Source organism: Podarcis raffonei, chromosome 12, assembly GCF_027172205.1.
Source record: "Podarcis raffonei isolate rPodRaf1 chromosome 12, rPodRaf1.pri, whole genome shotgun sequence".
Lineage (NCBI taxonomy): Eukaryota > Metazoa > Chordata > Lepidosauria > Squamata > Lacertidae > Podarcis > Podarcis raffonei.
Window position 1 is genome coordinate 22,532,406 of NC_070613.1, and position 12,343 is coordinate 22,544,748.

Here is a 12,343-nt window from a genome sequence, read left to right on the forward strand (position 1 = left end):
TCCCTCTTTCAAACACCTTTTAACTTTTACCTATTATGAATGTTAGGCAAACAAGACAGGCACAAAAGAAAAAAACTGCATGTTGGCTGAAGGAAATTGTCATATACATTCTGTTTGACTTAGTATGTAGTTTTATTTGTTAGTATCCAGTGCTATCATTTTGAGTATGTGGAAAGTTGCCAAGGTACAATTTTTAAATATTATTTTAAACATTCTCTCTTTCCGGAGTTGATAAATTTTCAAGTAAAATTCAATGGCATGCTTATTTTCAGTTTCCCTTTAATCACTCACCACCTATCCTTTCAAACACTTTATTACCCAAATCACAGTTCTTTTGAAATCCACTCCTAAAAGTTTACAGAGACAAAAACTGTATCTTTGGGGGGGGGAGTGAAATACCCATCAATTTGCCAGTTGCACCTTGGTTCTTCAAGGTGCCATGGAAAGAGTACTTATGTACAGGGGTCAGTGAAGAAGTGGGGTGAGAAAGTAGTTTGCCACTTGTTTGTTCATTTGAAGACAATTCCTACTTGGACTGGGTAATCTCAATCTGCATCTCTCTGCTGAAATGAACAAAGGCTATGCTGGTCCAGTGCTTATTGGATGAGGCTGTAACCCTCTCATTCTATTCTTTGTCTTAAGGACCTGATTGGACAAACTGCTCTGAAGACCACAGGTATATCCGGGAAGAGCACTGGCCCCTTCAGGTCCTCAATAACTTCTGAGAAATGCAGGCCTCTTAACACAGGAGTGTAAAAGTCTTTGTTCTCAGGTAAGGTTTCCAGAAAACCAAGTGGATTAAAGATGGAAAGGGTATGTCTTCCTGTTGTCATAATTGATTGGGAACAGAAGAATATAGAAAGTTAAATATCTCCCAGACTAGAAATATAGTCACTTGCCACTCAAAAACACAGATTGGAAATAGGGGGGTACGGAATGCTCTATCACCAATGATGAAGGGTTTATAGAACTGGCTGATAATTTTCTACCCTTTCCAGAAGTGCTTCAGAATATCCAGGGGAATAATATCTGAAAGAGAAACAAGGGTGCCTTGATTAAAAACTCAACATGCTAAATACCAAACTACCATTGAACACAGAATTACGCATACTTAAACCTGCTGAAAGAAGTCAGTGGGATTAAGTGCATTTCACTCTGTGCTGGGTCATGGCCAAAGATGACACATGATACATACCAGCATGTTTATGAGGAATAAATCAAAGAGTTAGGATTTCATCTTAAGCAAGTATGCAACTATTAGGGCATCAGTCTTTAGTTAATTAGGTAATTGGCTGGCTGTATCAGCTAGAACATTTTAAAATAATAATTTGTAGGCCAATATATTAGGGGCACCCATTTTTTATTTTTTAAAAATCAAAACAACTACTCGGAAAAACTGTAAATGGGAAGAACCATCTTAGGAGGGAATTCCTCCAAACATAGGGTGAGAGAGCTGGACTCCATGTGGTACGTCAACAAGGACTTTTCTCTGCCTTGAAGCTCCCACCACTCAGTTTCATTGGATGACTCTGGCTTTAAGTATTATGCAAGAGGGTGAGAAACATCTCTCTGTCCGGTTTCTCCACATCATACATCATGTCATATACAGTTCTGCTATCATGTTCCCCTCATTACCCACCATTTTTCCAAAGTAAAAAAACTTTTTGCTGGCTGTGAAGGCCTCCCCCCCATAACAGTTCAAGCTTCAGCCCCCCCCCCCAAATTAGGTCCACCGCTGCTCAAACCTTGTAACTTTATATTGCAGAATGGATTAGATGTCCACCAGATATTAACAAGACAAGTCTATACATGTCTACTCAGAAGTAAGTCCCACTGAGTTCAAGAGAATTTGCAACCCAATCCTAACAACTACTTATTCAATGGAATTTATCCTCAAGGAAGTGGGATTAGGATTGCAGCCTATGCTGTTCTTTTTTACCTTCCACATCTTCTGTGCTGTGTATTATGGTCCTAGTCATTTGCAATTTGATGTTACTGCCTAGGAAATGGAACCATGTGTTTGGGCCTGTGCAGGGGTTGATTACTTCTAAAGACATTTTACACTGGTCACTATGTATCTGAATCCCTCCCTCCACTGGCCCAACTCTGCTTGTCCTGGTATAATATGTCAAGAAAAAGAATTACACATTCCCCTTCACCATTTGGAGAGGACAGATGTGAGTCTTCAGGATCATCACTAATAATAAATAATAAGAATAATATACAGTGGTACCTCGAGTTAAGTACTTAATTCGTTCCGGAGGTCCGTTCTTAACCTGAAACTGTTCTTAACCAGAAGCACCACTTCAGCTAATGGGGCCTCCTGCTGCCGCCGCGCCGCCAGAGCACGATTTCTGTTCTCATCCTGAAGCAAAGTTCTTAACCTGAAGCACTATTTCTGGGTTAGTGGAGTCTGTAACCTGAAGCGTATGTAACCTGAAGCGTGTGTAACCCGAGGTACCACTGTACTGCCCTCCATCCAAGGATCACAGGGCAGTTTACAATATATCTGAGGTAATTATGAGGCATACATAGTATTCACACCATTTTTTAAAAAAATATTCGTCGTTGGGTCTTTCTATCCAAAAAGAGGCCTTTGACCCTTGCTGTGAATCTTGCTCTCCCCCATGCTCACTGAAACCTGAAATTGTACCCTCTGCTCTATTACAGCTTTGCTTAGCGATGACAAAGAAAAACACAAGCAGCCAAAGGCTTCCCTCTGGAGAATTTGCTTAATGTTGTTTGGATCCCTTAAAGATTTTACTTGGAGGAATTTACTGCTGTCTAACGATTCCCTCTTGGGCATGCAATCAAAGTATAAAAATGTGTCCCAGCTTCCCTTAGATCCCAGCACAAAGGTCAGATTTAAAAGCAGTGTGTGGCATTTAAGACAAAACAAAAATCAACAGACAGTAAGAAACTGCAAAGCAAGAAGCAGGGCAGAAACTAGTTTCTTAATGTTTCAAATGGCATCACTGTTGCCTTTTCTAGACAAAGAGTAAATAATTTATGAATGCAATAATGAACAATAGCCTTAACTTCTCTAAGTGAAACTGCAAGGAAGTGGAAATATAAAATAAACAAGATGATATTTCAGTGGACCAACATCTGTTGGTGTGGGAGTATGCAAACCTTTGAGTAACAGAGAACACTAATACATTAACAATGTCTGAGTGCTATGTAAACAGAGAGTTTGCATAATTTCCCTCTTTCTGCTGGCAAATTGATGGTGTTCTCTCAATGAAACTACAATTCTATGCACACTTTCTTGGGAGTAAATCCCACTGAAACCAACAGGATTACTTCAGACTAAAAAGTCATGGGCTCAGACTATGTGCTTAACCTCCCCCTGCCAGTTAATATTGTACATCTTAAATTTTGGACACGAGATTAAAATAGACTGTCACGTTGATCTAGCACGGGGGTCAGCAACCTTTTTCAGCCATGGGCTGGTCCACTGTCCCTCAGAGCATGTGGTGGGCCGAACTATATTTTTTTTGGGGGGGAGTGAACAAATTCCTATGCCCCACAAATAACTCAGAGATGCATTTTAAATAAAAGCACACATTCTACTCATGTAAAAACACGCTGATTCCCAGACCGTCCATGGGCCGGATTGAGAAGGCGATTGGGCCGCATCCGGCCCATGGGCCTTAGGTTGCCTACCCCTGATCTAGCACAAGGGTGGGGAAAGCTATGACCCTCTAGATATTGCTGGACTCCCATCATCCCCAGCCAGCTTGGCCAATGGTCAGGGATGTTCTGAATTTAGATGTTCAGCAACATCTAAAAGACCGCACATACCTCTAGCACATCTGCCTACCAGGCCAGCATAATAAAATCTCTGACATCCACTTAATGATGTGCTCTGGTTTGGTGACAGAAGTTTAAGACACTGAACCATCGAAGGAATTTTCTTTTATGGGGAAATTCCAGATCATTTAATTTGATTCAGTTTGCAGGTGAAACTTTCCCAGCTCCAACAGGACTGAGTTACAGAATGCTCTGGAAAATGCAGATGACCAGCAGAGGGAGTGCAATCGCCTGGCATAGGGATGGCCAACTTCTTCCCTCTTTGTTAGCACAGAGCTGATTGGGAACCCATTCAATTAGGCGTTCCTGGAGGAGGGACTATGGGAGCATGATGGGTCCGTTCCACTTTAGGAGCTTATGACTCAGACAGACAAGAAATTTGGAGGCTACGAAAGTCCGGAAACTAAGAGGAACGGGCTACAGCCATGTCCCTTACATCCTACTCCTCTCAATTTTCTTTTGTGGACAGGATAAAATCATATTGACAGCCAGACACTACATGCAATCCGTAGCCTAGCAAATCTAAAATCCTGGAGGGCTATTCCGTCTCCTCTGAGTGGATTTGCAACTGGAGTCCATTCCTCACATTTTCATTAGTGTCAAAAGCTACCCCCTCTCTGCTGGAATTGGCTATCCGGCCCTTTGTGGTGTGGTGGATGGACACTGTACAGAAAGTGGTGTTACTGCCTACTTTGTGAACGTGCATCCTGAATATTGGGTCCAAGGACCTCAGGCCATCTAATAAGACTTCTAGATATAATCAAGTACCTTTGTGTACTCAGGAGTTGATTCTGTTAAAACCCTTTTTACCATCTGAGCAGCCCATCCCAACGCAGCCCACATCACAAATTGCTTTGGGAACTTCCCTCACTATCATATGTCATATGGCATAAATGAAACTACAGCATTGTTTCCCACCCTTACCTGACTATTTCCTCCGGATAACAATTGTTAATTGTGTAGATATACTCTTGAAGAAGTGACCCAGCCTCTGCTTTTATCTCCTGAACCTTTTTAAGGCCTCCACTCGTTACAAAAAGGCGCCGTGCTTTGGAATCATGGGGCAGAACCTATTTAAAATGAAGCATATAATAGTAAGAAATTCAGCATTTCTTTGCAAAGGTTATTATCTCCTGTGAAGTTTTAATATTGAAAACAAAATTGAGGGACACCAAGAGCACAATCTAACAGAACGTTCTCCTCTGCAAGCCTTGCTGAGACAAAATGGAGGAGGGAAAGGGAACAATAGCAAAGGCACTTGTGCAGAAAAACATACTACTGGACTGTGCCCAGAGAGTGAAGAAGAACTGCAGACTCACACTTGCTCAGGGCACTTTCATTAACAAGCAGGAGGCTTAAAGCAGTTTTTGCTCAAATTGATTTGTACACGACTGCAAAACCTACAGTGGTCAGCATGCACATCTGAATTACAAATGCCTCTCTTCTGCTTCCTGTTCCACATTAGCAATCCTGATCCTATGTGCACATTAATAGCAGGAAGAAGGTGCAAAGGCAACTTTAGCTTTGCAGATAAAAAAATCCCTAGTCAGATACAAAATATTCTGTTTTCTAAACTTGACATTCTCTTGACTAGCCTTCCCCAACCTAGTGCTGTCCAGATGTTTTCCAGTACTCTAAAACTCCTATCTCTGGCAGTTGACCATGTTGGCTGCTACTGATGGGAGTCGGAGTCCAACAACATCTGGAAGCATCGGACTGGGGAAGGCTGCTCTGGACAGAAACCCCATATCAGGATCTTACTGTCCTTAGCAGCAATACAACCCATCATTTCAGTAGAAGCTTCTCTAAACTCAAACTGTTTTGTTCTGCTTAGCATGCATTTATACTAGCTTTTCCTCTTGATCTGATCCATGCCGTAACCCTCCTAATAAAATCTTTAAAGAACAAAGGTTATCCTTTTATTTCATCTTCGCCTTTATGATTATTTCTAATAGTTTAAGGTCCACTGAGTATTGACACCAACATGTACCACTCAACCGAGAGACAGATTCAGCTGAGGCTACTAAGGGTAAGCTGCAGCATAGAATGGGATGTGGCAGGGAATGTATGCCAGAGTTCTTTTGGCCCTGCTTCCCCCCAAAAGCATCCTTGCCACATAGCAGAGAGCAAGGTACTACATAGGGGTTGGGGGGGCAGCTCTCAAAATAAAGGGTGGCCCTTAAAACAAGAGTGATATGGGAAACTACGAAACAGGGCTCCACTGGACTCCAATAAGCGTGCTGTTTCCAGTGCAGGGATTGCCTCTATTTAAATTTTCAAGTAATTCCCTCTGCCCCCCTTTTTTTGCAAGACTCAGGGCTCATCTATACTTCCACTTGTGTGCTGCAGTGAGAAAGCACAGGTCCGAGTGGTTTTCCCCTTGCCCCACTCCTTTCCAAGGGAAAGCCCACTCTTTAGCAATAGATCAGAACACATCTCAATTGCCGTTTGCTCCGATTGAGCGCTAAAGAGTAGTTTTCTCTGGGGAAAAGGACAAGAGGAAGTGTGGATAAGCGCTCAGAGCTCTATTTGCGTTAAGCAGTCTCAAGTGGAAATCTTGCCCTCATTTCTTTAAAAATGGCAAGAAGAACAAAGAAAAGCGGCTTGATTTCTTTCTTTTACATTTTTAATAATAATAAAAATAGGAAGGGTGAAACATAGTAGACAATACGTTTTTGAACAATAGCCCTGAAAAGTTACTGCATTATTAATATAAGCAGGCAGTTTATTGCAGTAAGATATATAGGGCTGAATTCTATTAGAGTTCCAAAAACTGATAAAGGGAGCCCCTTTTCTTACACATTTATTGGCTTGAGGTTTGTAGAGACAACTAACAAAATATATTGTGGCTGGATTTCTTGTTTCCTAACTTCAGTTTATTCTAGAAAAACATTGACTATTCATTCCATCTGAGGCATAAAACCATGGAGTGTCATATTAAAAGAACATGTTAAAGAAGAGGGGACATTGGTTGTCAGGGACTCAGGAATTATGCACAGAGATGTAGTGGTCTGTGGTTGCAGGGGGTCAAAGACCCGTAACTAGTTCTGCAGCAGGATCCCTGTCTCTAGCATCCTATTGGCATGAAAGGGGAGCTTTTTAGCCACTGAGAAATCTTCCCATTCTTTGTGCTGACTGGAGCCAATCAGAGTGAAAGGAGGGGAGTCAGAATACATCCCTAGTTATTATTTTACAAGATTACTGCACAATCTTAGAAGGGAGCAGGTGGAGCTGTGAGAGGCCATGGCTGAGACTATTATGAAGGGGCCCTGTACTTCTGAATTTGCCACTACACTACTGGTTATGTGAGCATGGGCCTGAGAGGGCAGGTTCATGCAAGCACTGCCCCTTGCACCTGGCAGGCAGTATGAAGCCTATGGATTAGACAGGCCAGCATATATAGCAAGGGTATTTTCCCTTCTTCCCTTGGCTTGATCTACAGAGCAAAGCCTTTTTCCTGCTGCACTCTTGGCTGTTCCCAGCAAGTGATTTCAAGGGTCCTCAACAAAACACTCCAGAACTGGATTCAGGTACCTCTGCCTGCACAGATGCACAAGAACAAGACCAAAAGCAGCTGTAACAAGCATCCCAACACAGAAAGAAAGCAGCAGCACAGAATGGTCTTTATTTCCCAAGTGTTAAGACCAACCTATGCCACTGTTGTTGTTGTTTTCTGTGCGCAACAGCTGCCCTTGGCCCTGAGAGTGCTAATCAAGCTACCCAGATTGGTTTTAGAAATGTTGGACACGGATGGAGCCTTTAAGAAGTGTAAGCAAATGCTCATTTACCTTACTGAACTGGCCGACTATGTGCTTCAGGATGTTTGGAGGAGCATCATGCAATAAGGGTTCGAGTGCTGGCAGATGAGTGCACTTCTGCAGGATGTTCTTTAAAGCTTTCTTAGTCTATCAAAACACAAAACATTTTCAGTAAGGCATTGGCTGACAATCATCATCAAGAAGTTACCAAGTCTGCTTGGAAAAAGCCAGCCTTTTGTTATTTCTATAATGAATAAACTTTAAGTATCCTTTCTAGATCCAGGAATCTTGAAAATGTTTCTTGTGCATCAAGTCTGATTTTCGAAGGCAGTAAGTTTCTAAATAAGCAGATGCACACATTTTTTTTTAAAGCCACAACCTAGTGAACTGTTCTGTGTTCTGTTATATCCCAATGAAATCAATGAGATTTAAACGTGTGTATCTTTCAACTTGTGTCAGATTGTGGGTGTTAAGTATTGCAGCCCCAATGGAAAAGGAGGAGGAAGTCAAGGCACCAACTGAAATGAAAGGCCATGTTGTGTAAAACAGGTACCGTTTAGTGTAACGTACAGCCTACAGGTTTATTCAAATGGATCTTGACTCGGCATGGCATGAGGCAAGGACTTCATTGGCATTTGCCAGCTCCAATATTGTAAAAGTTGTCTGATGCAGATATGATCTAACTCTGAAATTCTCAAAGTCTGTTTCATGGATCACTGGTAGTCTGCAAGCTCCGTTCAGGTGATCCATGGGAAGGTTAGAGAACAAATGAAAAATAATTGTGCTTAACCCAGCACAATTTGTATTTTTCTGATGATCAAGGCTGTTTTGATCAGAGACGGATTTATTGGACAGACTAATAAGGCTCTGATCTAAGGTCTACAATTTTCATAATGCAGTGATGGTGCATTTCCTCCCTAGAAATCTGCAAATTAAAGTGGCCAGTCTCAGCAGCCTGGCACCTGTGATTTTCATAATTTGGTGCTGCTTTTGACAATGGTTTCAGTGAAAAAAATGTATTAAGTGGTCTGCTGAGACCCCTAGCAATTTTCAAGTGGTCTGGAGTCAGCAAAAAGGTTGAGAGCAGCTGACCTAACATGTACTTTGTCTCCTGCAACTCTACACATTCAAGATGCATTTCTGTAGTCCAAAATGGATCTTCTGTATCCTGCAGGGATACCTGTCTCTCCCTTGTGACTACCTGAGACTCTACTAACCCCAAATGTAATTAGATAATGACATGATATTCTATCCCTCTGTACTAACGTTGCAAGTAGATTAAAATGCTACAATGACTAACAGCTTGTATCCAGCTTCCCATTCAAGGAGTTTTAAAGGCAGACACAACCGAGCTACCCACGGCTGGGTGTTTAAGCCCTTTGTGTGGTTAACTAACATTCACCATTCAATTAAACCAGAACGCTGTATTTGAATTGAAAGACATGAATTCAAATACATCAAGGACATCAAGGAAACAGGCAGCCAATCCAAACCATAATTTTAAATGTCTGGGGGAGTGCTTTAGGTCAGCAGTAATAGGGTAAAGGTAAAGGTAAAGGGACCCCTGACCATTAGGTCCAGTTGTGGCCGACTCTGGGGTTGCGGCGCTCATCTCGCTTTATTGGCCAAGGGAGCCGGCGTACAGCTTCCGGGTCATGTGGCCAGCATGACTAAGCCGCTTCTGGCGAACCAGAGCAGCGCACAGAAACGCCGTTTACCTTCCTGCTGGAGCGGTACCTATTTATCTACTTGCACTTTGACGTGCTTTCGAACTGCTAGGTTGACAGGAGCGGGGACTGAGCAACGGGAGCTCACGCCATTGCAGGGATTCGAACCGCCGACCTTCTGATCAGCAAGTCCTAGGCTCTGTGGTTTAACCCACAGTGCCACCTGCGTATAAGGTTCAGGGTTCAATAATAGAATCATAGAATTGTAGAGTTGGAAGGGACCCTGAGGGTCATCTAGTCCAACGCCCTGCAATGCAGGAATCCTGTCCACAGCCGTCCCTGGATGGGTTCAAACCACCAACCTTCTGGTTAACAGCCAGATGCACTGACCCACTGCACCACACAGACCAATCCCTAGGTAGCCGCTACTGGTCAGAGTAGACAGTCCTGCACTAGATAGACTAATGGTCTTGCTCAGTGTAAGGCAATTCCATATGTTCATATATCCTTGTGCCACAACAGTTCAAGCAGCATCATATGCAACATTGAGACCGAGTGACATCACCCTTCTCCCATTTGCCTCTCCCAGCCTTGCTATACCAATTTGTCAGGGAGTCTTGCACCAATGTTATCAGGATAGACCCACCTACCTAACACCTCTCTCTGTATCCCCCCTCTGCCTTTTGCAGCAGACATCTGTATACGCTCAAATTCCTGCAAATTATCAGGAATACCTCCTGTTTTCTAGACCTTGTTGCTATTTTCAACTTAAAAGTTAGTATGAGTTTCTGGAGATGTCATTCTACAGAGTTTGGCTCCTTCCAGAGGATCTGTGGAAACTTAGAATTTCTGAGAGCGATGGCTGGATTCATCTCTAGTGCCTATCAGATTCCACCAGTCTCCACCCATAAACTCAAACCAGCATTTCTGAAATCAAAAGTTGGCAGCACCAGTCAGCACTGAATGACCATCCAACTGTCATTCTAAGCATGTGCATGATCACCAAGCGCCAAACTAGATAAATGTGAAACACACAGATATATAGATTTAAAATTAAAAAAAAAACTAAATAGCATTGCAGCCAACCGTGCACCCAATCAGGATCTGAACAGTGGCATGGAGGAATGAGATGTTAACTCTGCCCCTGCCCAAGTCCTGCAGTTCCAATTAAAATCCCTCCTTAAGCTGCTATTCGCTGCAAGAGGGGTGGGTCCATAGCTCATACTTGGCATGCAGAAGGTTACAGATTAAATAATGAATGTTTTCAGGGAAGCTTTTAATGTTTAATAGACTATTTTATTTTAATATTCTGCTGGGGAAACCGAACCAGATAATTAATATATATATATATATATATATATATATATATATATATATATATATTATTATTATTATTATTATTATTATTATTATTATTATTAGGTCATGTAGAAGGTGGTGGGAAAGTTTTCTGCTTGATCCGTGAAGACTGCTGTTAGTCAGAATAAGCAATAGTGGGCCAGAGGGAGAAAGGGTCTGACCAAGCATAAGGCGATTTCCGAAGCGGCCTTTGACACCAGTGGCAACTTCATCCTCCCAGGTGCAATAGTAGCTTCAGGGGAGGGTTTTATTCATCAGGATTGCAGTACTGGGGCAGGGTGGGGGTGGGGGGTTGATGTCCTCTCCCAGTGTGCCAGGGCCTCAATACTGACTGGCTTCTGAGATCTGTGAAATGCATCCACACCTTTCACAAACGGAAAGGCACTGTGCTGGGCACAGCCTGCCATTTCACATACTGCAGCTGCTGACACATATTTTGAACTTCTGGCATATTGTAATAGAGTTATGTTTTTCTTTAAGCAAACACATCCTTGGCTTATTTATAAGACAGGCTACGACAAAGTAAACGAACACAGCATGCGGTAGGTGGAGGAGAGCCTTTTCCAGTGATAAAATAGGGGTGCGGGGAGAGGACTCAGATCCTTCGTATGGGAGCTGACATGTTATAAACATATATCTTCTTCTTTTTTAAGTTGTGAAACACTGGCAAGAATGTGTTGCTCCAGTGCTGATGCAGCAGTGCCAATAGCTGACACCAACCTGGTACAGGAAATAGGCATGGACAACACCCAGCGTTGCAAATGATTTCCCTTGCAGTAAACAGACTAGCATCCAGTCCCATGTGCTTTTGCACAGTGCAGCATAGCATCACAGCTTGTAAACGAGCTTGCATATGGATTAGGGTGCGGAGAACTTTCAAATTACCTAAGCATGTAAATGCATCAAGGCCTAGGTTAGTCCCCTCTACCCTGTGGATGGTATGATGCTTACTTGGTCACTAAGAAGCTCCTGAGAAAAATGGACGGCGCTGATCTGTACAGATTCCAGCAGTCAGCATGGGCAGGTGGCACTGACCCCTCCTCCTCCTCCTCCACTGCCCCCTGCAGTGGTGAATGCTGCAAACAGTGATGGGCTGGGCACAGTGAGTCATGCAACCTCAAGACTTGATTATTGTAATGAACTCCATGTAGGATATCCTTGGGTCATAGTCTGGGAGCTCCAGCTAGTGAAAAATGCTGTGGATAGGCTGTTGGTGAGGAGAGACTACTAACACCTAATTCCAGAGTGTAAAAGCTAACACTAGCTACCCATATGTTACCAGGCCAAGTTCAAAGGTCCCATATTAATTTACAAGGGTCTTTAACAACTTGGGTCTCGGACGCCTTAAGGAACACCTGGTTCCTTATATCCCTGCCCAGTCACTGAGATCATCAGTGAAGGCTCTTGTTAGTGGCTCAGATGCATGGCTTGTGTCCACTAGAAAGCATGCATTCAGTATTATGGGCCTGATCCTGTGGAACTCCCCCCCAGCTGAGATCAGATGCTTGACACAGACCTTTCTATTCCAGCAGGCATTTTAAGGAAATTTCATCTTTTTCTAATTAATTTCAATTTATTATACAGTAGTCACTGTAAGGTTTTTTTCCATTTTATATACACCACTTAGAAACGTGAGTGATTATGTAGTATACAAAAAGCTGAGATAAAATGAATATACCGTATTTTTCGCTCTATAACACGCACCAGACCATAACACGCACATAGTTTTTAGAGGAGGAAAACAAG

The 12,343-nt window shown here is 42.6% G+C and overlaps 1 protein-coding gene across 1 annotated transcript in view; it reads right to left on the reverse strand.

The window, feature by feature from the left end:
- Window positions 1-262: 262 nt before the first annotated feature.
- SPAG6 (sperm associated antigen 6) overlaps window positions 263-12,343 on the reverse strand; it is a 50,492-nt gene continuing 38,411 nt past the window's right edge. The window contains exons 9-11 of the mRNA XM_053409942.1: window positions 7,602-7,718; window positions 4,738-4,883; window positions 263-1,029 (exon numbers count right to left, since the gene is read on the reverse strand). Coding sequence (XP_053265917.1) covers window positions 963-1,029; window positions 4,738-4,883; window positions 7,602-7,718 — 330 coding nt within the window. The 3' untranslated portion in view covers window positions 263-962. The remainder of the gene's footprint in view (window positions 1,030-4,737; window positions 4,884-7,601; window positions 7,719-12,343) is intronic.